We start from the raw sequence: 27904 nt of genomic DNA, 5'->3' as shown, positions 1-27904 counted from the left end.
CTAATTAATCAAAGTTATTAATTTAACATCAGAAAAATTTATTAAACTATTGTGCAGACGAGAAAAAATTAAATAATTAAATTCGAAGGACTGTTTAAAATTGCGCTCACAATTATTTCAGAGAAATAAACGAACCGAAGAATTTATCGTAGCAAAAGCTTAAAGTTTGCACACGTGTAGAAGATATTTTCGGTCCAACGACCTTTTTTTTTACATATTTCATTCTCACTTTTAAAACCGGAAGCAGTGCCCGAAACTGCATACATCCGTTTTATAAATTTAATTGAATTTTTTTATTATTATTTTGACTTTTATTCGTAAGAAAAAATTATTTAAATAAATAACCGAGTTGGGGTATAAGAAAAATACTTTGAATTTTTTTTTTTTTTTTTTTTTTTTTTTCAAAAGTATGTTTGCAGAGTACACGTGGAAGCGTGCGTTGTAGGTCCTATTCATTTATTATTGAATTTATTTAAAAATTCCAAGGATAAAAAAAAATATTGAAAATTGAGACTTCGAATTGAAGCAACAAAAGGATGAGACGAATTTTGAATTTTTATTATCCCACTTCCAAAACTCACCCAAATGATAGAAAAAAAATTACTGTAAATTTTCAACTCTTAATTTTAAAATTAACCCAACCCCTAAGGCGGGAGTTTTTGAATTAAACCTTAAAAATTTTGAATTTCGCACAAATGTTTGAAAGGATGCATTGAAAAAATTTTTTGACTGCTATATTTTATTTCTAGATATAAAAAGAAATTTTTTTCCAATTTTTGAAAAATTTATTTAAAAATCCATCAAAAAAAAAATATTGAAAACGGAGACTACGAAAGTAAAAAAAAGTATATTACGAGTTATATACATATATATAAATATAAAGAATACGATAAAATATAAAAATAAAAAACGTCCCCGAACTTGACGGCGGCAACGCGAAATCCGAAACGGCAACGCCGCAAGGCCACGAGGTGTCGGAGTTTGAGTTCGTGGCCTCGGGGATACCCGGGATACAGCAGGGGCCTACTAGTGTATTGTCGGCAACAACTCGAAGAAAAAGAGTGGGAGCAATATAAAGAATAAAGAAAGATAGCTTATGTATATAAAGATAAATAAAGACAGAAGTAGCAGAAGAGTTTAAAAATAAAATAAATAAAGGATGCATAGCAATAAAGGGTGTAACCCACTGTTGGAAGTACCTTCGCCCACTCCTTTCTCATATTTATCCTCGTCATACCGCAATACTGCATTCTTTCTCGACCAGCGTAGCTATACAAGACAACCACAACACAGGACACTAACCGGTCCTTCTTCAGTCCTTCTTTAAGACAGTCCAGGCTCCGTACCGAGGAACAGGGAAAAGGAGAGATTTTAACTCAGGCAGGCGCAAGACCGTGTTGAGAAGACCGCGAGGCGAGAAGTTTGACACCCGTGGACAATCCGGTGAAACGGGTGTGTGAGTTTATCGCAAGGATAACAGGACGATAAAGAGCCCAATCTGATGACTGCTGCCTCGAGCTATCGATTTTAAATAATTTACTATTTTCTTTTCTCTTTTTAGTTTTTTTTTTTTATTAACTTGGTTACTTTACAAGCTTTGTAACCGTTTTATGGAGATTGATCACAATGATTGAGATACGCGATATGTTTGCGAACATGACCAGTGGATTTGCGAGGGCGATTTTCTCGATGATCAATGAGAATGTAAACTGATCTCTAGATCTCTTTGTTTAGTTTTCTAATTGTGTATTCCTAAGTATGTAATTTATGAAAAAAAAATATATGTATTAGACTGATTCAAAAAAATCGACTTCTACATCTAATTATAATCGCCCAAGTTATACAAAATAAATGTCTCAAAATGATCGCTGTTAATTCCCGAGAATCAACAAATAAAATACATGCTCAGTTAAACATTCCAGCAATCAAAGAAGTAATATATGAACAATCAATAGACTTTTATACAAATAAACTTAATGTACACGATAGTTTGAAAAATTTATTATCAAAGAAAAAAACCCTTGGTTAAAATACAAAGTACCACAACAAATTATAATCGATAATAAAACTTAGGTGAAGTACAATTAAGTGTAGTTGGAGTGTTTAGTTTTAAGCAACAAATATGTAACATAAATCTAATCAGATTTTTTACCAAATTTTTCTCCTGATAAATAATTATCACAAATCCTAACTATATATAAAATCAATCAAATAAAAATATCGTATCTAAAATAAGTAATATCCACTGGACAGGAATTATAAATGTTAAACTATTCTTGTTTGTGTAAATAAAAATATAAATATGATCAATAAAATTTTTTAAAACTAAAAAAAAATCGACTTATAGTAAAGATAAGTCTGATAGTTTGGCCGAAAAAGTCAAATAACACTAAAATTTATGATCCTGAAATTGACAGGCAATCAAAAGTTTTCGGATTTATTTTTCAACAAATCAATTGCAAAAAAAAAAAAAAAAAAAATGCACATGTAGAAAATCAAAAAAACTACAGGTGCAATTTTCTCAAATATTTTTTTTTTATAATTTATCTCGAAAAAAAAAAATCCAAAAATTATTAGACGTCGACTAACTGCAGTATCATTAAAATTTACTATTAATCCAACTTTGACTTTGAATAACTTTTAAAAAATTAAATTTATCGAAAAATGATAAGAAACTTTTTTTGTAGAGCGTTCAATTTCCAACAAAAATATCCATTGATTTTTCCGATACACCGATTCGCTCGGTTAATATTAATATTAAGAGCTCAAACTTTGACAGTATTTTTTTCGTCATCTCGAACAATATTTTCCGTGTAATTTTTGAAAAAGAAAAATAGTCTTTTTGAGTCAGGAGACTGTGATATAAACGCACATGGATTGAAAGTGCACCTACACGAGTGTTTATATTTCTTAGCAGTACAAAGAGCGGAGAGCCGACCAGAGATCATATGTGTAGACTGCACACGACTATGAGAGCAAGTGTCGAGTCCCGTCGGTTACGCCCATATAAATCCTCAGTTACCTAGTCCCGCTTCTTTTACAAGATACAATTATTTACTGAGACCGGGTGGAGCTACCATATTTAGTCCTAGTTAACTCAAGTCTTCTTATATGTATATTTATTATGTATGTATCCAATCGTTTCTTTCATTATTTTTTTATTTGTCCGCTTCCTCTTCCATAAACATCTCGGATATTCTCATATATTTAATCCTCTTTTCTTTAGACGACCAAAAAAATTTATAATCCAAGCAATTTACCGTAAAAGGACGGAAAATAAATATATAAAAACATAAATTTTTAGTGGAAAATATTTTTAACGCGGACTCATGTTCGTTTTTAAGATTTTGAAGATAGCGATTGATGACTTGTTCTTTAAATTCTAAACGTCTAGTCGAATTTTAAGATTTTTTTTTAGATTATTTATATTTATAAGTGTTCTGAGGGGCCTGGGTTTTTAAAAGTTTTTTAAAGAACGAAAACATGGATTTAAATGTTCGAATATCCATTCAAAGTATTTTTTAATCTTGCGGTTTAGTTTTCTCAAAAACAAATTAAGATAACTTTCTTTTTTTACTGAAGAATAAAAAAAGTTTTCAATTATTAGTTCAAGTAGAAACAGCAATTTTTTTAATTTTTAAGCCGCACAAAATTCTGGTTTAAATTTACGCGGGAAATTTAAAAAAAATTGTCTGTACGATAAACCGTTAAAATACACAGAAAAAAAGGATTTCTTGGCGCAAAAAATTTTTACTCGCCTCAAGAAAATGTTTATTTGCTCCGAGAAATTTTTCGCAGTATGAATTAAGTACAAAAATTTTCTTAAGGCGAGAAAAGATTTTCTTGAGTCAAGAAAAAACTTTTTTAGGACTGGAAAAAAATTTCTTGTGTGAAAAAAGTCATTTTTTCGCCTCAAGAAATTTTTTTAGTTTCATTTTATAATGCAAAATTTTTCTTACACCAAGAAAATGTTTAATTGCTCTAATAAAATTTTCGCAGTTTGAATTTAGTACTAAAATTTTCTTAAGGCGAGAAAATATTTTTTTGACGTAAGAAATGCAAAATTTTTCTTGCGCCAAGAAATCCTTCTTTCTGCATACGTACACAGAAAAAAAGTATGTCTTGGCGCGAAAAATTTTTACTTGACCTAAGAAATTTTTCGCATTATAAATTGAAAACGAAAATTTTCTTGAGGTGACAAAGAATTTTTGAAGGTAAGAAAAAATTTTCTTGAGCCAAGAAATTATTTCTAGTCCTAAGAAAAATTTTGTTTTCATTTTTTAATGCAAAGTTTTTCTTGCGCCAAGAAATCTTTCTTTCTGCATACGTAGTAATGTTCTATACACAAAATATCATCAATTATATGAACTTACTGACGTCAAAAAAAATATTTAAAAAAACTGACCGAGCCCCCACTTTGCCAGTTTATTATAAATTTTTATATAATTTTTCGGAGTAGAAAATTAGCGCACGTGAAAAATCCACGAAAAAATAATATTCAAAGACTAAACAAAAAGTATGAGAGACTAAAAATGCCGGACTTGTGCTCTAAACAAAGAGCTTTATGGCCATATTTATAGTTGTCGTAAAACACTACACAGATTGCTAACCTCGACCGATACCGCAGTTGCTGCTGCCATTCCCTTCTTATTCTTATTCCACTTCTTCTTCTTCTTCTTCTTTTATTCCAGTTTCTTCAAACCTTAATTCCCTCTATATATATTTCTTCGTCTCCATTCATTTTTACCCTCATTCTCTTTCTCCCTTTAAATTTTTTTATTGCTTATCATTATTATTTTTATTTTTATTTCCTCTTAACACACATACTGTACGCATTTATCCTTTTCACTCGAGTCATCTTCTTCTCTACCTAACCATAATATATCCTTTTATAATCATAATCATCCTCCCTTTCTTGTACCACCACTACATATATATGTATATATAGATATACTAGTAGTATACTCGATTGTAATTATCAACGCCCCTCAATCGGTAACTCTTCTTCTTATTCTTCTTCTTCTTCTTACCCGTAGTACCAATAAATTTTTTTTAAACATGATAATGATACTTTTATCATATTTTTCATTTAACTTTTTTTTTTTTTTCATTATTTAACATGCCCTAAAATTTTTTAATAATAACTTTGCATTAAAATAAATGTATGCGGTAATAAATTTTCTAAGTAATCATTCAGTATGTGAAAGATATTTTGTATGTATGTAATTTACATTTTTTTTTACCACATTCAAAAAAAAAATAAGTTATCGATGTGAATAATTTTTTAAACGGATGTGAATCACGCGGAAACCTAATGGGGCTTGACGTTTTTTGCCACCAATTTTTTTTAGACAAAATCTACTGACAACAGATGTTACAAGATTTACTGTCACTTTTTATTGCATGTGTAAAAATTTTTAAAAAATTAATTTTTTAAAATAATAAAAGTCAAAAGTTTGCAGACTTGCCAAGAAAATTTTTATGATCCTCAAGTTAACAGAATTAAAAATTTTTGAATTTTTTTTTCAACGATTTAATTCAAAAAAATAAATAAAAATATGCACGTGTGGAAAATAAAAAAAACCACAGGTGCAATTTTTTTTTTATAATTTATCGGTTTGAAAACAATCAGACCTCGGCTAACTTCAGTATCGTAAAATTTTCTCTGAAAAGGAAATTAAATTTCCCGCAATTTTTGTTTCTTTTAAAAATTTTATTACCCCGCGGTTGAAAAGTTACGAGCGTCTGAATACTTTGCGCTCGTTTAGCAATAAGCAATTTTTTAAAAGCTTTAAATAGCTGTATCTTTTAAACTTTTGACCTGCGGTGTTTTTTTATTCAGACCAAAGTTGTAGAGAATTAAATTATCTTTACAATGACTACCCACAGTGTCCACTTTTCTTCACCCGTTCTAAGATGTCGGTTAAATAAACAACAATTTTTTCAAAAAAATTTTAAATCTTAAATTTTAAATTTTAAATTTAAAAAAATTTCGCGCCATAAATTTAAACGGGTGTTTTTTTAAATACAATAAGAATAAACGGTTTAATTTATTTGGTATATATTTTTTGAGTCGTAACATTGCGTGACGATGTGAATTAAATGACCCCACGTGTTGAGCACGTGTTGCCATGGGTCAGGAACCTGATTTCCTGTCAACCATTCACCATTTTCTGATATAACTCTATTTTATAATTAATTTTTTTTTTTTTTTTTCGTTACATTCATTAGTCTGGTGTATAATTAAAAAAAATCACCGACCAAAAATATATTTTAAAAATTCGAGTATCCAAAATAAATAGAAAAAAAAAACCATTGAAGCGTAGGCAGAAAAATATCAGGTGAATTTTAAGGGAAAAAAGATAATCCATCTTCTGTTCCCACAGAAAAAAAAAATCCATTTTTGTATCATTCATTCACTGACGTAAAGTAGGACCGGTAGTTCTTGGAAAAATTTTTTTACGTACAAATTTTGTTTATAAAAGAAGGTGCAACTCCACAAGAGCTAAAAGCGAGGGCTAGTCTCCAGCTGAAGTGCGAGATTGGTCTTGAGTAGACGGTAACTAAAAATCCTCTGGAGAAACTCACATCAGCGATAGGAATGAGAATAAGAATAGGGAGTTGAGTTGAGTAAAAGGACAAGGGACTTGTAGTGTAGATTTCTCTCTTACATGGGCTACTCTCTGGACCATTGCACCAGCAGGTAGGCTCGTTAGCGAGCAGGTAGAGCTTCAGACTACAGCCTCCCTAGTCTTCTCAAGCCCCTTGTTGTGTTGCCAACGTATACCGGGTGTCTCTGGACCACCAATACACTCTGCCCATCTATCCACTTCAACATCCTCCCATATCTTTTACTTTTTTCCATTTAAACTTTTAAATGTCGACCTTTTTCCGACCATTTATCACCAAGAAAATAATTTTTTAAGTTTTGACACCGGGGAAATAAAAATAAAATCCACCAGCCCTAGAAGTCTATGGCATTTCCATCTCAATAAAAAATTTTTTTCCCCAAAAAAAGACGAATCCATTTGACGTTCGCACGCGATATATCCAGAACTACGCGGCCGATTTATGATTTTTTTTTTTTCAAGCTCAAGAATGTCTCAGAATAGAGCTCGGATTTTGTTCGAGAGCGAATTTTGTAATTTTGACAGTTCGCAGCAGCAAAAATTGGGCACACCCGGTAAGCGAGGAGAAAGAAAGAAGAAGAAGAAGTGAAATAAGAAATAAAATATTTTGGAGAACGATTGAGCGAGACAGGATAGGCGTTAAGGTTTGTGAGAAAGAAAGAGGAGTGCATCGGTTGTTATGTACCAGGGTTCAGAAAGGTATTCGTAGCAAGTTCATGGTGATGCAGCATTCGCCTCTTGTTTTCTCTCCACCGTCTACTTGGTCTTATTATTTTTTATTTTACGAATACTCCCTAAAGTCAGCTTCTTTCTACAGCATCCCATCTTATAATACTACTGTTCCTTTTCCCCCTTCATTTAACATTTACCATACTGTAGAAAACGTAGAGCGAGCGTTAGCTCAAAGCTCCAGGCGATCTAACATAAACGGCCGCCTACACGCGAACTCGTCAATTACTTCGCACAACGAGATATCATTGGGCCTCGTTGTTAGCCAGACTCTACATCACCAGATCCAGACGGCCCTCATACGTTTAAATTTGTATATTTACAGTAAACCCAAAATTATCCATTACTTTTTTATTTATTTATCCTCCAATCTATCATCATTTTTTTTTCATACTACACATATATGTATATATGGATATACTTTTTTTGTTTTAATGATAATTGAAAAAATAAAAGGCTAAATTTATTTGTCCAGGATTTTAGTTACATTACTGGTAAAAAAAATTGATTTTTTTAAAGTAAACAAAAAATACTGAGAAATAAAATAAAAAAGTAATGAATGTATACGGTTGTTATAGAAGTTTCAAATGTCTCGTTTCGGCGAAGAACTTTAGACCACCGTCACTACTCGGCCATTCCAATCACCGGATTATTAACCACTTGAGTGCCCGCTAGCTGCTGCTTATTCTACTCCTCCTTTTAAACTTGTATGTCTTTTGCTTTACTAAGTACAGCCACATATATACATACATATGTATATATATTTATACACATATTTAACAACGCGTTATTCAACTTATTGTATTTATTTACAATACCAATAGTTATTATTATTTATCAATAAAATTATGATCCTGGTTAAGACAGTTTTATTTTTGGATTTTTTTTTTTGGCAAATAAATTACAAAAAAATAAAAAATAAAAAAATGCACATGTAGAAAATTTAATGAACTATAGGTGCATTTTTTTCAAATATTTTTTTTTTTAGAAATTATTGTTTAAATTAAAATCCAAAAATTATTAGACGTCGGCTAACTTCAGTCTCGTAAAGTTGACAGACAATTTTTATTTTTGGATTTTTTTTTTCGGCAAATAAATTACAAAAAAATAACAAATAAAAAAATGCACATGTAGAAAAATTAATGAACTATAGGTGCAATTTTTTCAAATATTTTTTTTTTTAGAATTTGTTGTTTAAATTAAAATCCAAAAATTATTAGACATCGGCTGACTTCAGTCTCGTGAAGTTGACAGACAATATTTTATTTTTGGATTTTTTTTTTCGGCAAATAAATTACAAAAAAAATGAAAAATAAAAAAATGCACATGTAGAAAATTTACAGAACTATAGGGGCATTTTTTTAAAATATTTTTTTTTTTAGAATTTATTGTTTAAATTAAAATCCAAATATTTTTGGACGTCGACTAACTCCAGTATCATATAAAATTTATAGTTATTATTATTATTTATGTAAAAATTAAATAATTTAATTTGAACGCGGCAAATTTAGAATTTTGAAAACCGCGCGAAATAATAATTATTCAAATTGATTTAAAAAAATAATCAGACAGGAAAAAATGTATTTGTTTATAAATAAATAATGAAATATAATTCAACACGTAAATTAGTAACGTAGATTAATTTAAAATGCAAGTAATTTCGAGGTTGGTTCACTTGCAAGTAAACTTGCGTGTCTTAATGCATAAATCTTAAGAGCTACTGAGTATTTTGGCAGCATGTGTGACAGCAAATGTAAAGACAATTTGTCAGTTACAGCAAAACTAATAGAAATTTAACCAAAATCTTAATTTAAATACCTCAAAATAATGATAATAATCATAAGTATTCAATTAATATCACCCGTTTACATTAAACTAAATAATTAAACGCATCATTAAATAATTGTCGCAGTTTAAATTATTTCAAATTCCACGATCCTGGTTAGTAGAAAATTAACAATTTTCGGATGTTTTTTTTCGAGTCAATTACAGATAAAAAAAAAAGCTAAAAAAATGCACATGTAGAAAATTAAAAAAACTACAAGTGCAATTTTTAAAAATATTTTTTTTAGAATTTTTGTATAGAATTTCTCCGATACTGAAATCAGCCGACGTCTAATAATTTTTGGATTTCATTTTAAACGATAAATTATAAAAAAAAAATATTTCACAAAATTGCACCTCTAGTTTTTTAAATTTTCTACATGTGGATTTTTTTAGTTTTCATTTTTTTTTTAATTGAAACCCAAAAACTTTTAATTGTCTGCCAACTTCTGGATCATGATTTCCCGAGACTGATGTCTAATAATTTTTGGATTTTTTTTTGAGATGAATTATAAAAGAAAAAATATTTGAAAAAATTGCACCCATAGTTTTTTAAATTTTCTACATGTGCATTCTTTTTTTTTTAATTGAAACCCAAAAACTGTTAATTGTCTGCCAACTTCTGGATCATGATTTCCCGAAACTGATGTCTAATAATTTTTGGATTTTTTTTTGAGATGAATTATAAAAGAAAAAAATATTTGAAAAAATTGCATTCATAGTTTTTTGAATTTTTTACATATGCATTTTTTCAGTTTTTTTTTTTTTAAATTAAATCATTGAAAAAAAAATCCAATTGTTAACTGAATAAACTTGAGGATTTAAAATTTCCCGCGTAATTAATATAAAAGAAACAAAAACTTACCAAAGACAGGACTGAGATCAGACCTCGAAGAGGCCTTACTTGTATAAGCACCACCAGCAAGTGATCCTTTTTCCTGAAAACACACACACATAATCCGTAAAAACTCGTGGATAAATTAAAAATATAAGAAATATAAAGTTTTTTAAAACGAATATTCGTAAGCAATAAATATATCATCGCACCTCAGACTCGGTAAGATCAATAAGTGAACTCTTCTCCTCGGTAAGGTTCTCCGAGGATCTTTTCTCGTCCTCGCCTTCATCCTTGAAAACCTTGACCTCGTCCTCACTGCCGAGATCATCTCCGCCGCCGCTGCTGCTCACGTGCGGCATTATTGTGTTTTAATAAATCGCGCCGACCGTCCGCCGACGGGACCGATCGGGCGTCAACGTTTTCTCACTACCACCTTTCTACCCGCTTATATTTTTTTTACCAACAAATTTAAAAGTAATAATACTTTTTTTTAAATATAAAATATCACTTAATAAATTTACTCACTTAAATTAACCACCAACTGATTATTTATATTTAAATTTATAAAATAGTATCAGAGTAAAGATAAAGAGAAGAGGTTAGAGTGGAAAATAAAAGAGTTAGAATATTTTAAATAAAAATATTAAATGTCCACTACAACTTAAAACACTGCACCTTTATTTATTTATTTAAAAACACTTTAAATAATTTATTTCAAATTATTCTCTTCTCGCGCGCGTATAAAGACTAGGACAATCCGTAGCACAATACTGTAAAAATTTAAGACAATCGGTAACGAAAATAAATTTACGATAGTGCATCACGTCGTTAATTTAAAAAAAAATATCTGATATTTATTTTAAATAAACAAAACGTTTTCCCGGGTAAATCCACCGTTTTCATTAGTAATTATTTATTATTTTCACAGATCAAAACCTGGGAATAAACACTGACAGATACTTGTTTTTTATTTTTTTAACAACCGGTATCCGCGACACGATCACTAATTTGCACATTAATAACAACAACAGCTCATTAGATACACGAGAGTAATTTAATAACTGATTTACGCGGCATTTGAATGCCATAATGCCAGCCAGCAATTACGCGGGTAATTTGAATTTTTTATATTAATTTAAATATCCCGCCAAAATTTTCACATTACGTCGGTTTATTTTACAATAACAATCACAATTATTATTACTATTATTATTATTATTATTAGTGTGTTATATATTTTATTATTATTATTATTAATATTATTTGTTATTTATTAAATTATTTAAAATTTGAATTTAAATTTAAAAACGTGACGATTAAAATAAGCAGTACCGAGCGTATTATTGTTTATAAAATGTGTGGAGTTTTTAAAAAAACACAAGTCGACACGATCCTCTCAGGCTGGATGCTCGGTGCTGACTGCCGGCCAGAGCTCAACACGGGCGGGCGGCTCTCCCACGCGTGGACCAATCACGACCGCGGATTCGTCTGCACGGCTTCCCTCCGACGAGAGCGCCCCCCGCCACCCGCAAGACCCCCGCGAGCTAGAGGCTACTACGAGGCTGCCATGCCAGCATTGCCAGCCGGTTGACACGAAGATACACGAGTTTAAACGAACTCTTACGACACCGTTTTCCTTAAACTTTACGCGGTATATATAAATGTATGTATGTATGTACGTATGTATTTATATGTATACATGGGTAAATATATGTAGCATGGATGTATTAATGTATGAATGTAAATAAAAATAATGTGTATGTTGGACCATCATCTAGAGTAGTCATGTAGTCATTGCACCGTCATATGACGTTGCGAATGAGTAGACTATTTAACTTTGATTTTATTTGTATACTGGACTGAGACATTTAAACGACCACCCAAGGGTTATTTATCGGGTGATATGATATATTTATTCGGAGAAATATATGATATGGTTTTTTTTGCGGAAAAAAATTTATGAGGAAAATTTACGAGAAAAATTAAGTGGACATGGAAAAAATAGGATCCTGAAGTTAGCAGACAATTAAAAGTTTTTGAATTTTTTTTCAATAATTTAATTTAAAAAAAATGAAACTAAAATATGCACAGGTAGAAAATTTAAAAAACTGGAGGTGCAATTTTTTTAGATATTTTTTTTTTTTTAATTTATCGTCTTTAGAAAAACTCAAAAATTATTAGACGTCCGCTGACTTCATTATGAAAAAATTTGATCCTGGAGTTAGCAGACAATTCAAAATTTTTGAACTTTTTTGGAACAATTTCATTTAAAAAAAAAAAACTAAAAATATGCACATGAAGAAAATTAAAAAACTAAAGGTGCAATTTTTTGAAATATTTTTTTTTTTATTTATCGTTTTTAAAAAAATAAATTATTAGATGCAGGCTGATTTCAATATCAGAAAAATGGATTTTTTCGCGCGAAAAATTTAATTCGCCCAAAGAAAATTTTTAATTGAAGCAAGAAAATTTATTGAGCCAAATCCTTTTAAAAATGAGTTGACGTCGTTGGTAATCGGATCGAGAATTTAATTGTTTAAATTTTTATTCTATTGAAAATTTCTAAGGGTTGATGAGTTGATAAGTGATTTAAAAAATAATTTCTTAGCGCAATAAATTTTTATTCGCTCCAAGAAAATTTTTGTATTTTGAATTGAAAACAAAAATTTTCTCAGGGCGCAAAAAAAATTTCTTGTCGAGAAATTATTTTTTTTTGTGTAAATGAAGAGAACGAAGGTTTGGATGATGAGAATTTTTTTTTTCAAGATTTCAGAAAGTGGTCTTAGAAAAATATGATAAATTTGGTCAGGATGATGGAAGACGGATTATTTTGTAATAGATAAATTTGAGAGGTTTTTTTAAATATTTTTGAGTATCAAAGTATCGACTTGTGAGATATCTTTTTGGAGGTCGTTTTATTTTCTACAAGTTCGGTATGAAAAAAAAAAATTCTTATTTCCTTCATTTTTTTTTCAATAAAAAATCATCAATAGTTTAGTAGGCAGTAATCTAAAGTCCAAAAAATTATCTGATGACAACAACTATAAATTTCTACCATTTCTATCAAAGACAGTCACAATTCCCACTAAAAATTTTTATTAAAATCATAAATTTCAGTACCATCAACAATCATTGGCAGTTTAATATCAGCGTAGTAATAGGAAGAAAATTTAATTATCTACTATTTCAGTCTCGCATAAAAATATCCTTGGACCAGTGGTTTAAAAGTTACAGCCTCTTAATCCTTAAAAAAAAAAAGTCTGTTATTTTTTTTTAAATTTATCTAATCGTTCAAACGGCTGTAACTTTTAAATGATCGATTTTACGTCAGGTTTTATCTGAACAAAACTTGTAGAATATTTTATTCCCTTTCCAATGGTCATACTTGACGTATGCTTATCTTACTTATTTAATAAGATATCGCTAATAAAAGTTCAAGTAAATAATAAAGTTTTTTATTTCTATGATTTATTATTATTATTATTATTATTATTATTATTATTATTATTATTATTGCTAATAAGGTTTGAATTATGTGTATAAATAGAATGTACAGACGTATTGACTAAATGTTCGATGTTATAGTGCATGCAGTGGAAATTCTGGTCGTATATATGTATATATCATATATATACATGTATACAAAATATAAGCATATATATGTTATATATATATGTCCACTGAAATGGAATAATTTGATTATTGGTGATATTAACGCTGTCCACTTGCTACCTCCCAATTTTCGTATTTAATTAGCATCACCACCAGCCTCTATACTCTCTCTCTCTCTCTCTCTCTCTCTCTCTGTCTCTCCCATGATTTTTTATCACAATTTCAGGTACAGTAAAAAAATTTTCTATTGTTTAATTAATTAATTTTCTTAACAATTAAATCGTTCGTCATTCACCGAAATTTGGAGATAAATTTTTTTTGGCGCCATTTTAGTGTAAATTTGAAAAATGGGAGTAATAAATAAACTTTTGTGAGCTGATTTAATAAAAAATTAATTGAAATAATTAATTATAATTTTAAATTAATGTAAATTTATTTTACCATGTGAGTTTTACTTCACTGATTTATTGAGTACGTAATTTTTACTGAAGAGGGCAGACTAGACTGAAGAAAATATTTTGTATTTTTAAAAAATGGTATTTTAATAAACTGAGTGGTTAATTAATTAATTGATGAGTAATTAGAAGAGGAAAATATTATTTTAGATAAATAATTTACTTGAGTAATTTATAAATTAATTTACCGATGATAATTTCATCAGCTATAAATCGTGATAAAGATATTGCGTGCCAAGTAATGAGGTGTTGGGTAACAAATTATATGAGTAATTCATAAATTATTTTTTGTTTATTGTTTTTTGCTTACTTTTTTTTTTTTGTACTGTTGACAATGAGGTCTTTTATAAGTGTTTTGAAATGTTTAATGGTTTGTTGAAGTTTGTAATCGTGACATTTGTTAAGAGATTTAAATTATTTCGTCTACATGTGTAATTTTTATTAAAATTATTTACGTTCATATCTCAAAATAACTTTTGTGGAAATTTTTATTAGGAAAATTTGAAAAAAATTGCGGTAAAATATTTTTATTTTTATATCTATTGATAAATTTTTATGTGTACTCTAATAATTTTTTTCCTTTAGTATTTTCTATCATTTTCCATTGAAAGAGCCTCAGAAATGATGTCGGATGATCAGAAGGTAAAATGAAAAAAAAATATTAAATGGACAGACATCCAGATGACATCGACGTTGTCCTGTCGAGAGTCTAGGACTCTAATAATTTTTTTCCTCTAGTATTTTCTATTATTTTCCATTGAAAGAGCCTCAAAAATGATATCAGACGATAATCAGAAGGTAAAATGAAAAAAAAAAATATCCGATGGACAGACATTTCCCACACGGAAAATAATGAACTACATAAATTGAGAATGACAAGTAATATAATGATAAAGTGATCAGTAAATGCTATCGTTCTAAATAGTAATTTTTTCATTTGTGAGTAAAACGTGAATAATTACATGATAAGTTTGAAAATTTATTGTCTATGTAAGAAAAATTACTATTTGAATTTTCAAAATTGTAACTGATACTTAAAAAATTGACGACACGTATTAAAATTTTTTATTTGGAATGTTAAAATTCCCCATGTTGACATCCGGGATCCGGGTTATAATTTCAAACACTAATTTTTTAAGTTTATTTTTTTCCCTGCAGACAAATGGGTCTAATGAAAACTCAGTTTTCAAAAATCAGACCGAAACCACAACCCCGAGTTTTCGAAAATTTTCAATTTTTTTAGCGGGAAGTTCAAAATAGTCGATTTTTCTGACACAGTCTAATATATGTATTAGGGTGAGCCAAAAAAACCAACCTATCGAATTTATGTCTTAAAAAGGACATATATATCGAGATAAAAATTCTCCTATTGGGCAAAATTTTTAGCTCAATTTTAAAAGGTGTCGGTAGCCATTTTAAATTTCCCATTTAAATAACATGCAAAAAATTTTTTTTGATTAAAAATATTATAACTTTTGAACCGTGTGAGATAAAAATTCGGCTCTAGAATATTCTTGTAGGGCATTAAATTTCTTTAAAAAAAGTCCTGGGAGTCGAATTTATAAACTTGATATTTCGTATACTAACAGGCCATCAAAGTCTAGGGTAAACAGAATCATACAAATTTAAGGCTTTGATATTAAAAATATCAATACTATGAGAAAATTTGTTCTACATGTAGTGCAATGAAATCACCAACAATATCCACGTTGTAACAAATAATATTTTGTTATCGATCACAATAAAAGAAAAGTATTTGGAAAATCCAAATAAAGCCTTAAATTTGTATGATTCTGTTTACTCTAGACTTTGATAGCCTTTTAGTATACGGAATATCAAGTTTACAAATTCGACTCTCAGGACTTTCTTTTAAGAAATTTAGTGCCCTACAAGAATATTCTAAAGCCGAATTTTTGTCTCACATGGTTCAAAAGTTATAATATTTTTAATCAAAAAAAATTTTTTTGCATGTTATTTAAATGGGAAATTTCAAATGGCTACCGACACCTGTTAAAATTGAGCTAAAAATTTTGCCCAATGGGAGAATTTTTTTCTCGATATATAGGTCCTTTTTAAGACAAAAATTCGATAGGTTGGTTTTTTTGGCTCACCCTAATATGTTTACATAATAGACTAAAAGGTAATGAAAATTACACACCCCATCTCAACAATTTTCTCATTACAGTAAAACTCCATCTAGCCTACGTGTTGTTTCGTAGATAAGCTGAGAACTATATTAAATTAACAAAAGAAATAAACTCTCAAGCGTGACAAAAAAAATTTCACAGTTTTTATTTCATAATCATCAATTTACTAAATACACAAAATTAAATAAGAACCCATACAAGACTTAAATTAATCACTTACACAAATTGAAACTTCATAAAAAATAAAATATTGAATTAAACTACTTCCCTGCACTACATATATATTTTAAATACTGTTACATTGTTTATAATATTTGCAATCAATCAATCACACTTACACTAAATAAATATTAATTAATCATCATAACAATAAATTCATGTAAAATAATTAATTAATATGTAGCCTACGTAATATTAATTAAAAAAAAAAAAAAAAAATAGTGGACTGGGCATATTGAGTGAGTAGCAATACTGGTTGATCATAATCACTCTGAGACACCACCGTTATAATCAGAACGTGGTTTTATTTGGTAGGAAATGATTCCCGATGTATTACATGCAGTCATGCGTTCCTCGGCGTTGTCTCGTATATCCACAGCCAGAAGTGAAAAGATGTAATTTAAAACTCTTCCTCATTTCATAAACATACCAACATATTTATTATCAATATCAATCTCCCAACTCCATAACTCAAAATTTAAGGGGGATAGCCACTGTGAGAATCGAAAAAATAGGTGATTTTCGGGAATTTTTTTGACTGGAATAATAAAGGAATTTGGGGATCGGGTTTTTTTTGTTTTATAAAGTGTACATTGAAGATGATTCTCCTAAATTTTCATTAAAAAATATCATGTTGTTACAAAGATATAAGCATTTTTGTGGAGCAACAAAAAAAATTTCCCCCACCACGGTGTCATCTCTAACTCAAAAACGGATTATCAGAAACAAAAAAACCAAACGGCGTTGTAATTTGTATGCATGTGGTTATCGTTGCACATAGGGGATTTTGAAAATTTGAATTTGAAAAAAAATGGTGACATATTAAAAATTTTTTCGTTATTTTTTCTCATTTTTTTGGATTCAAACAGCCCTAAAAAATCTTAAAAATCAAAATTTTCAAAATCCCCTACGTGCAACTTTAGCTACTGAATAGACGAATACGGCAAACAAAAAAGTTGCGAATCGGTTGATATTTATGCAAATTACAGATGCCACCAGTTCAAAAAAAGTAGTTTCGAGAAAAATGCGTTTAAAGTTTTTAGTCGATGCAGCGGTCAGTTGACGCGCTGTCACAAAAATGACTATAACTTGAAAAATATTCGGAATTTTCATATAAAACTTTAGATACATATTTTTGAACATATACACTTTGATTTAATAAAAAAAAAAAAATTTTTTTTTTTGAAATTTCACAGTGGCTATCCCCCTTAAAACCAAAAAACCGGGAAATTTGAATGAGTTCCAGAGGAAAAAACGGAGCGCATTTTTTAACCGCCTAAAATTTGAGTTTAAAAACGCTAAGGAAACCTGAGACATCAGATTGAGCATTACATCACCGTGTATAGTATAATATATGTATGGTATATATAATATATACTATATTGTATAGTATACAGAATAACTAACGTTCAACACAACGTTCGCACGCTCAATCAACTGTAGTAGAATGTATTGCGTTACCTTATACCTTAAGCAGATGCCCAGTTTGCGTTTGACCACGATCAAAGAAACATCATTACTCATTACTCATTAAGTCACTTTATAATTATTATTAATTTTCATTATTTACTTTATTACATACGTTTATATTTACACGTTTTATTATCATGTCTACCTGTCCCAAGTGTAACAAACCTGTTTATTTTGGTGAGTTTTTTTTTTGTTTGTATTTTTTTTTATTATTTTTATTATTCAATCGTTAAAATATTTTTTAATTACTCAGCAATAATTGCAGTTAATTTATTTTATATTAATTTTTAAATATTTCATATTTGGAGTAAAATATTTATTATTATTTGAAAAAAATTCATTTGAATATTTTATGTTTTGACGTAAACTTATAAATTATTTATTTTTTTTTTTAACACGATTTTTAATTACCTAAAAAAAATATGTAAATTTATATGGTATGGATGTACATACATATATATAAATTTATGGATTGAAGTAAAAAAAATTAAATTAGAAATAGTGGATTACGATTATCATAATACTCCAAATGTATCAATGATCTCATTGTATGACCTTGAGTAGTAAAAAAATATATAGCAGTACCTTGGCAAATATTATGTCATTCCAATGGCTTCATAAACTGTAAACATTAATGTCATTATATTGTAAATATTTAATGTTATATTTTTTCACTAAAAAATCTGTTTTGTTTTTTGAATTTTGAAAAAAAAATTTTTTAAGTAACACATTTTTTTTAGGTCAAAAACGGTATTTTGTGTCTAATTGTCTTTGACGTTTAGATATTTTGTTATCTATTAACTACTTGTACGTAGATATGGGTGTAGGCATTCGGTAAAAAAATACTAGACCCATGCGTGGAAAAAAATTTAATTAGTCTAGTGATACTTAATTTGATACAAAATTTTTTCATCTCGCCTTTCGTCATAGATTTGAATTAAGCACAAGGGCCTATTTACTGTACTTTGACGAAAAATATTTTTAAAATAAACAGAGCACTGTTGGGTACAATAGAGTCTTTATACTCGACACTTGCATGTGATAAATTTTTTTTAATTAATATAATAAGCGGTAATTAAGTTTAATTATTACGCTTAAATTTTAATTATAATTTTTATGTATTTTATTAAATATATTAACCAAGTGTTTAATATACATATATAATATATATATATATATATATATATATATATATAGTCGTTTAAAAAAAAATTTATCGGACTCCAAAGCGCGCGCTTTTTAAATTTTTCAAAAAATTCAAATTTTAAATAAAATCTAATTTTATTATTATTTGAATTTCTTCACAAAATATATAAGATAAATATATGTTATATATAGTCATTAGAAAGCTTATTCAATTTCCTACGACTTTAGTCTCCATAAAAATTACCATACAATCGATTGTTAAAAAATTACAGCCGCAATTAATTAGAAAATTTATTTCACACCTAAAATTATTTACAAAATTTAAGTCAACTTCCGGTTCTATAAAATTTTCTACGCCATTAAATTTATTGTCTAACGTCTCTTTATCTAAAAAACTTTTTCGTCTCAAAAAGAAATGTCATAAATTTACAAAAAAGTATTTGATGTAAAAAAAAATATATAGAAAATATAATAGATAAATATATTTGTTATCTATTTATGGGTACAAAGAGACCAAAGAATTAGACTACATACATATATATTATATATATATATATATATGATAGTGGAGTAGCTATTTCAGTCATGAATTCGCTAGGTGATATACCAGGGAAGAAAAAAATTCAAAACATAAAAAAATATAATAGTAAAAAATGCAGAGATGCGGTGCTCACATCAGCCACACAACAATAAAGTATCCGGCCGCGAGGACAACAACAAAGAGCGCGACGGTCCGGGTCTCGCGTTAGGTAATAATGAGAAGAACAGAGATGAAACTGGTTTTGCTGAAGAATGGCCAAGCAGGAGTATCTGTTGTCACAGTCATAGTATTCTTAACATATACATATACATATATGTGTATGTATATATGTATTTATGACACTAGTAGTTGTAGGAGTATCACAAGTCGAGGACTCGAAAGACGTGCGCTCGAAAACGAGCGAGAAAGATTACCTATGGGGAGGAGATTTTAAAAAGAACCGAGCCGAGTAAAAAAGTATAAAGTGAAAGAGAAGAAATCTTTTAAAAAATAAAAAAAATTAAAGCCACTGTAAAGGGGTATAAATGGAAAAAAGTAGTCGGCATGGAAAAAAAAAAATGGGAAAAAAAACGCGGATATGAGGGAAGAAGTCTCTGTATATGCATCGCGTAGCCACCGATTGTTTAACGCCGGGCGCAACGATGCGTGCATCGCGCAGTCTGTCGGCTCTCTGATGCGCGGAAATGCCGACGATATGTATATATATATATATAGATTTATATATGTAAATTTGTATGTATATGTATATCTTTGTACACAGTCTCATCTTACACTTTATGTTGTGTTTTTGTTGCTTTAATGCCACTGTACTGCATCATAATTAGGAGTTAATTAACTAATGGCTGTTTTATGTACGCGAAAATAATTTAAGGTGGATAATTTTTCAGTTTCTTTCAAACGGATCATTTTTTTGGAGAATTTTTATTGATATTGAAAAAAATTTATTTAATGACTTTGTAACAGAAGGAAAATTTATATCGTGTGTAATTATTGCAGATAATTTAATTATCTGCAATTTTAGTCTCCGTAAAAAAATTCATCGCATAATTTTTTCAAAATTGCCGCCAATTTAAATAGACATAAAAAATTTTAATTTGTTTAAACGGCGGTAACTTTTGAACGGTTGATTTTTACGTATTTTTCAATGAGACAAAAATTGTAGGGAATTAAATTTCTTTTCCAAAAGTGTCATATGACATGTAATTTTCTCATATATTTTGTGAGATATCGTCAGTCAAAGATTAAAAAGTAATATTACTAAATTTACGTAACTTAATTTATTTATGAGTCATATATATAATTAATGAGGAGAAAAAAGATTATGTTGTATGAGTTAATTAATTATGTTATTACACATACGGTTAACACTAAATACTAATGAATATAAAAATATATATTCTTTTCTCTTTTGTAACAAAAAACTCTTGTTATCCAGATGAGAAATATTGACGCGTTGTGACAATAAACAAGAAATGTACAACTCAGAACATTAATGTATACAATATATATGTATAGTATAACCCATGGGTCTCTATTATTTTCACACGCGATGAATAATTGCACCCGGTACACGTCCCATGTGTATTATCTATTCAAATTTATAATTACGAAATTGCTAATGGATCTGCCTTGTATTCAACATACACATCATTGTCATTACGTTGACTTGTATCCTCATGACACTAAAAGTTCAATTTATCTGTCATTAATTTTATTTTTTAATCCATTAAATCAATACAATTTTTATAACATTTTTTAATCTTCATTATTTCAAAAATTTTCCGTAATTATTAGACTGAAAAATATTTTTATTATCCCGGAAAAAAAAAGAAAAATTAATTGTCTGGGAAAAACCCAAATTATTATGAAAATTAATCAATTCCAATTTTCTCTACAAGTAGAAAATACCGAACCACAATTTGAAATTTTTTTCATAATTCAAAATTACGAAATATAATTAATTTGAAATTTTTTTCTGCTATTACAAAATTGAAAAGTGACCATTGTTGACCTCTACTTTTTCGAAAATAATTTTAGTGGAAAAAATTTTGATTTTAGTACTTAATTATTACTCTAATTGATTTCCAAGCATTTAATGGAATTTTCTGAGAGCACTTATATATTGAGTTATAAAAATTCCTTTAAATATTCAAGCGAAATTGCTTAATATTAGAAGGTTACACTGTAAAAAATTCGCGGATTAAATCCGGAGTGAATGCGGAGTGAATGAATTTTTAATTCTCACTCCCCTCGGAATGAAATTCACCTCGCAGGGGAGTTTTGAAAATATTATTAATAAAAAATAACTCCGCTAAATGAAATCGAAGTAAAAACTCGCATATTACATTACTGATCAACTGATACGTACACACACACGCACACACACACACACACACACGCGAACTCGCACACCCATACTGTTTCACAGTTTAATATAAATTCATTTAAATGTTAAAACTCCGGACCGGAGTGAATTGGGAGTGAAATAAAATCCGCGTCACTCCGAGATCACTCCGCTAAAAGAAACTCCCAATTTACTCCGCATGCGGAGTGATTTTTTTTTAAACTCCGGAACTCCGAGTGGCGGAGTGAATGCGGAGTAAATTCGCATTGAATTTAAATTCGGATTCACTCCGGATTTTTTACAGTGTACTAGAATTCTACACTTGAAAATTGGGAGTAAATACGGATTTTATTCAAATCCAATTTTACTCCGTCAGCCGGAATTTAGGAGTTTTAGAAAAAATCACTCGGAAAAAATGATCTTGAAGTAAGCAGACAATTGAATTTTTTAGGTTTTTTTTTAATAATTAAATTTGAAGAAAAAAAAAAATTAAAAATATGCCCAAGTAGAAAATTTAAAAAACTATAGGTGCAATTTTTTCAAATATTTTTTTTTTCATAATTTACCGTCTAAAAAAAAGTTCAAAAATTATTAGACGTCGGCTAACTTCAGTATCATTCGGAAAAAGAGTAAATAGGGATTTTGTTTTTTTCAGCGGAGTAATTTCGGAGTGATCTGGATTTTATTTAAATTCACATTCACTCTGATTTAGAGTTTCGATCGAAACTCCAAGAGGAATAAATAAATCTACTCCGCATTTACTCCGAGTTCAATCCGAAAATTTTTAACAGCACAGTATTAGTTCATATAAAAATATATATCTATCAGTGTAATTATTTATAATTAATTTACAGCTGAACGTAAAACTTCGCTGGGAAAAGATTGGCACGGATCATGCCTACGCTGCGAAAAGTGTAACAAAACTCTGGTACCTGGAGGACATTCTGAGCATGAAGGAAAACCTTATTGCAACCATCCTTGTTATTCAGCTCTTTTTGGACCAGGGGGTAATTATTTAATCTATTTACGGATCTTTCTAATTAATAATGACGATTACCCATGGAGATTTGGGCAAAAATTTCATTATCTTATTTTTTTTAGGTTTCGGACGCGGCGGAGCGGAAAGTTATGTCTACAATAAGTAAAACTATACTCCAATATTAAAGTCTCGAGTTTATAAATTGAGATATTTATTAATCTTAACGTTGGAATTATGATAAGTTATATGTATAAAAATATTTCATAGTTTTTCATATTTGAAATACAATAAATTCTATTACTTAAAAATATATAACTACAGTCAACTACCCGTCATAAGCCTGCCCGTAATTCGCCTCCCCCTCAATTGAAATTGTCTAAATTGTTAACAATTGTACCATACGTTGATACTTTGAAGATCTTGCTGATGGTTAAGTCGTTTTCTATTTAGATAATTCTTATCTGATAAAGTCGAGCTTTTATTATCACAAAGAAGCCTCAAAAATCAATGAAAATGCGGAGTTTCCACTGGACTGATAATAAGGTATAGAATAGGGAAGAGAAAAAATAATTGGCCAGGAGAAATAGTCCGAAAAAGTCCACACAGAAAAAACAGATATCTTGAGTTAAGAAAATATTTTTGAAGACAAACGTTTTTGGGTAACAAGTCAAGATTTTCTTGAGCCAAGAGAATTCGTCTTGGTCGGAGAAGATTTCTACTTTATCTGAGAAAATTTAGGTCTCCAAAAAAATTTTCTTGAATCAAGAATATTTACCTTCAGTCGAGAATTTTTTTTTTTTGTGTGCAGTAAATATGTAAAGTACTCGTACGAAAAAAGCAGTATATCCGGGTAAAATTGGATGTCTTATATATGCGACATATATTCAGATTTCCCCGGATTTATACTTTTTCCGTACGGGTATAAAAAATGATACTGAAGTTAGCCGACGTCTGCTAATTTTTGAAATTTATGCAAAACGATAAATTATAAAAAAAAAATATTTTAAAAAATTGCACTTGTAGTTTTTTTAATTTTCTACATGTGCAATTTTTTTTTTTTTTTTTTTTTTAAATAGATTCGTTGAAAAATAAATTCAAAAATTTCTAATTGTTGGTTAACTTCAGAATCATGTATAAAAAACTGAAGTAAACGGAAGCTATACCAAGTGCGCAATTATTATAACGATATGAATCGCAATAAAAAAATTTTTTCATATTTCTTAGTCTTTATTAATTATTTATAAAAAGCATGTGCTCAAAAAATGTATATATATATATTAGCTATACTTTAGCAAGGCCATAAATTTATGTAAATATATTTAATTGACAAAATAAATATTATTTCAAGTCGTTGAAAATTTGTAAACTGGGTAACGCGGCGCATAATGTCCTCGGAGTCCCAGTACTTGATCAGATTCTCCATGATCCCGAAGACTTCGAATTGACCATCCGTATTCTTCATACGAAGGTGGAGCTGCAAAAATAACAATAATATCAATAAAACACATGTATATATATATAAATAATGTTTACATATGAGGATTAGTTTGACGTAAAAAATACTTACGTAAATTAGGGTATACATTATTTGGTTGTAACTGAGCGGGAGAATCAGAGTTATAATCAGGGGGGGCTGTAGGTGCAGTGGGAGATATCGAGGGGTCGGCATTCCCAGGGGTAAATTCAGGATATCCACTCGGGTACCCACCGTATGTTGGATCCGCACTTGGATTTCCTGGCAGTAATGTAGTATTTGTGGGTGGTAAGACAGCGCTTTGATAATTTGCCAATGGGATTGTGCCAATAAATACTACAGTATTGCTTTTCAAATTACTGTGGTACCTATGGAAAAAAAAGCAAACTTTATTTATCGTTAAACGTAAGAGAACTGTAGAATAAATTAAAAATAAATATTTAAAAATACCATCCATCAACACAAGCTTCGACTTTAAAATTATACTCCAGATCGATAATCCCACAGTGGGTAAGATTCGAAGGTGGCAAGGGCGGTATGTCTAATTTCTGTTCATAATCCGAACTCGCGTTGCCTTCTACTGGACCTTTACTTACTTCGGAAATGGCTATTTTCTCTATTTTCGTATCCGATCGCGGAGTGTTCGCTCTGAAAGTAACTATTTTACGCAAAATTAATTTAACCTGATTAACAATTATTCCTGACTCGTTCTCAACATTTACGCGAATTGCCATCGCTTGTCCTGGAACGTATCCTCTGACTGGCATAATTGCGTTTACTTTCAATGGCGGCGAGCCGCAGCAAAGACAACAAAATGTTTTAGACATTTCCAAATGTACTGGCTCCTAAAATATATTTTTTATTAGTATTAAAACATTTATTTATAGTCTAGTTGCGTTATGAACCTGCTTACAGGGGTCTAGGGAAATCATTACCCGGTTCCATGACAACTGATCCCAGACAATTGATCCCACTGACAAAAGTCAATTGACGATCAATTATCGGTGGGATCAATTTGTAGAGATCAATTGACGTCACACCGTAGGGGAGTAAAATTCTAAGAATTTCTATACCCCCCAGTTCTGCTACACAGAAAAAAAGAATTTCTTGGCACAAGAATTTTTTACTCGCCCCAGGAAAATTTTTTCCCAGCCCAAGAAATTTTTTGTACACGGAAAGAAAATTATGGGCACTGTTCCCATAATTTTGTGAAATTTTTTCCGATATCATCATAGGAATTACAACCATAAATTATGGGAGCAGTTCCTATAATTATAGGAATGTTTTCCATAATTATAGGAATAGTTCCTATAATTATGGGAATGATACCCATAACGTTATGGGAATGGTTCCTCTAATTATAGGAATGGTTCCTATAATTTATAGGAATACTTTCAATAATATTATGGGAATCATTCCTATAATATATAGGAACTATTCCTATAAATTATAGGAATCATTCCCATAAATTATGGGAAACATTCCCATAACATTATAGAAACTATTCCTATACCATTTAAGAACTATTCCCATAATATTATAGGAATAGTTTCCATAATGGTATAGGAATAGTTTCCATAATGGTATGGGAACTATTCTCATACTATTATGGGAACTATTCCCATTAATTATAGAAACGATCCCTATAATAGTATAGGTACTATTTCCATACCATTATGGGAACCATTCCCATAATGCATAGCAAAACTTCCCATAATTTTCTTTCCGTGTATTATGAATTGAAATCAGAAATTTTCTTACGGCGAGAATTAATTTTCTCAGAGCAAAAAAAAACTTTTTGAGTCAATAAATTTTTTCTCGTCCCAAGAAAATTTTTGTGTTCAATTTATAATAAAAAAAAATTCTTGCGCCCAGAAATTATTTTTTTCTGTGTAGCAGTCGACTACCGTACGCATGATCACAGTCGAACTCCATTAACTCGGAACTTCCCCTTAGTCTTGACCCCCTCTACAAGCTACGCTCCCTCCCACTGGATGCTATACATTTGCTCGTGTCTGTGTATAAAGATCTAAGAGCGCATGCGTGTAGTTTAGTCTTCAAAGGAGGTGGCATTCGATAAGTCGGAACTTCCAGGAAATTTACGCTCTTTCGTAGACTAACTGCGAGTTAATGGAGTTCGACTGCATCTTCATAGCCATGGAAGGGGAATAGAAGAGTCTTCAATAGAAAAATAAGCCAATGGACTTATAACGCAACTCGACTGCAATTAAAATAAAATAATTACTGCTGCTCTTGGCTCTTTATTGAGATCAAAGTTCGACACAACAGTAAATGCTGTTTTAACTTCATGATCAAATTTCCAAGGACGATCTATTGTCGCTTTGACAGTGTAACGGATGTATCCATAGTCGTGCTCAAAACTACTGGGTAAATTTTGAGGAAGCGCACAATTGAATGGATAAAAGTGTTCGCCAATGGGTAATTCAAATTCCGTACCTGAAACAAATATATCTTATTTATAAATATAAAGTTTCATATTTTATTTTTATCTACCTGATGACCCGAGTAAATAATACTGCATATTAAAATATTCTTCATGGCCAGTGACTGTTTCTTCTTGTTTTTCATATTTTCCTTCGTGATTTAATTCTTGTCTATCAGTTGCCCAACAAGTATTAGCTTCTCCTTTTATTCTAATATTTATACCTGTAATTAACAGAAAAAAATAATTACAACGGATGTTAGTACTGAGAAATATATGATATATATATATTTATTTATGAATGTTCTATATTTATCTTCTTGTAAGCTTACACTGAAATAAAATTTAACGATTTCAAATATTAAATATTAAATTTATTATTTATAATAAAAATTCAAATATTTTAATTACCGCGTATTTTTTTAATTGAATCTAGAACAACAATAACACGACCACTGACCGTCTGTCCAGGATAATAAGTATTCCAAGGATTGTCAAAAATAATTCTAAAATCCTTGAGACCCATTTTAGTTACTAATAAATGATAACGCAGATTGTTGTTTTTAATTCACTTCTTACAACATATTTTTAATTTACAGCCACACAAAAATTAATTACTAAATATTTTAAGCAGTAGAATCTTATAAAAAATGTGTTTTAAATATATAAAATATAATGTTATAAGGATTTAAATAATATATGGGTGTTTTTATTGTAAATATACTGTACACTACGATCTATATTCGTCTACTGCAGTAGGAGTCGCGGGGCGCGACCCGCGGAATCCGCTGATTTGCGCATGTGTCGCATTTTTTTCTACGATCTGGGTTTGAAGTGATACGCCCACGCATGCGTAAATAGAAGTCTTTCTCGCTCTAGTAAATGTATTTCAGAAAATGCTGTCATTTTTCAGGGGAAGTCTATACACAGATCCCGATGACGCAATGTATTGATGATCCAGATCCCGATATCTAGATCCCCATTACACTGGAGGTGATACACATAATCAATCACCTAGATCCCGATGTCACCGATTGATATTCTGACTTACCGA

At 29.7% G+C, this 27904-nt stretch overlaps 3 protein-coding genes across 4 annotated transcripts in view; 1 reads left to right on the top strand and 2 right to left on the bottom strand.

The window, feature by feature from the left end:
• LOC130674274 (protein pangolin, isoforms A/H/I/S) overlaps positions 1 to 11430 on the bottom strand; it is a 109706-nt gene extending 98276 nt beyond the window's left edge. For both annotated transcript variants that reach the window (XM_057479556.1, XM_057479557.1), the window contains exons 1-2: positions 10230 to 11430; positions 10048 to 10120 (exon numbers count right to left, since the gene is read on the bottom strand). In XM_057479556.1, the coding sequence (XP_057335539.1) occupies positions 10048 to 10120; positions 10230 to 10379 (223 nt within the window). In that variant the 5' untranslated portion in view covers positions 10380 to 11430. The remainder of the gene's footprint in view (positions 1 to 10047; positions 10121 to 10229) is intronic.
• A 6480-nt stretch (positions 11431 to 17910) lies between these two features.
• Positions 17911 to 23248, top strand: LOC130674675 (cysteine-rich protein 1-like). Its single transcript, XM_057480076.1, has 3 exons — positions 17911 to 18100; positions 22809 to 22961; positions 23056 to 23248. The coding sequence occupies exons 1-3, from the start codon at positions 18061 to 18063 to the stop codon at positions 23097 to 23099; spliced, it is 237 nt and encodes a 78-aa protein (XP_057336059.1). The 5' UTR covers positions 17911 to 18060; the 3' UTR covers positions 23100 to 23248.
• An 891-nt stretch (positions 23249 to 24139) lies between these two features.
• LOC130674674 (arrestin domain-containing protein 17) lies at positions 24140 to 27628 on the bottom strand. Its single transcript, XM_057480075.1, has 6 exons — positions 27262 to 27628; positions 26922 to 27074; positions 26653 to 26864; positions 24858 to 25252; positions 24501 to 24775; positions 24140 to 24407 (listed from the first exon to the last, which is right to left on the bottom strand). The coding sequence occupies exons 1-6, from the start codon at positions 27374 to 27376 to the stop codon at positions 24277 to 24279; spliced, it is 1281 nt and encodes a 426-aa protein (XP_057336058.1). The 5' UTR covers positions 27377 to 27628; the 3' UTR covers positions 24140 to 24276.
• Between the last annotated feature and the right edge of the window lie 276 nt (positions 27629 to 27904).

Source organism: Microplitis mediator, chromosome 9 (assembly GCF_029852145.1).
Source record: "Microplitis mediator isolate UGA2020A chromosome 9, iyMicMedi2.1, whole genome shotgun sequence".
Lineage (NCBI taxonomy): Eukaryota > Metazoa > Arthropoda > Insecta > Hymenoptera > Braconidae > Microplitis > Microplitis mediator.
Note: the sequence above shows the minus strand (reverse complement) of the source record. Positions and strands in the feature narration are given on the sequence as shown.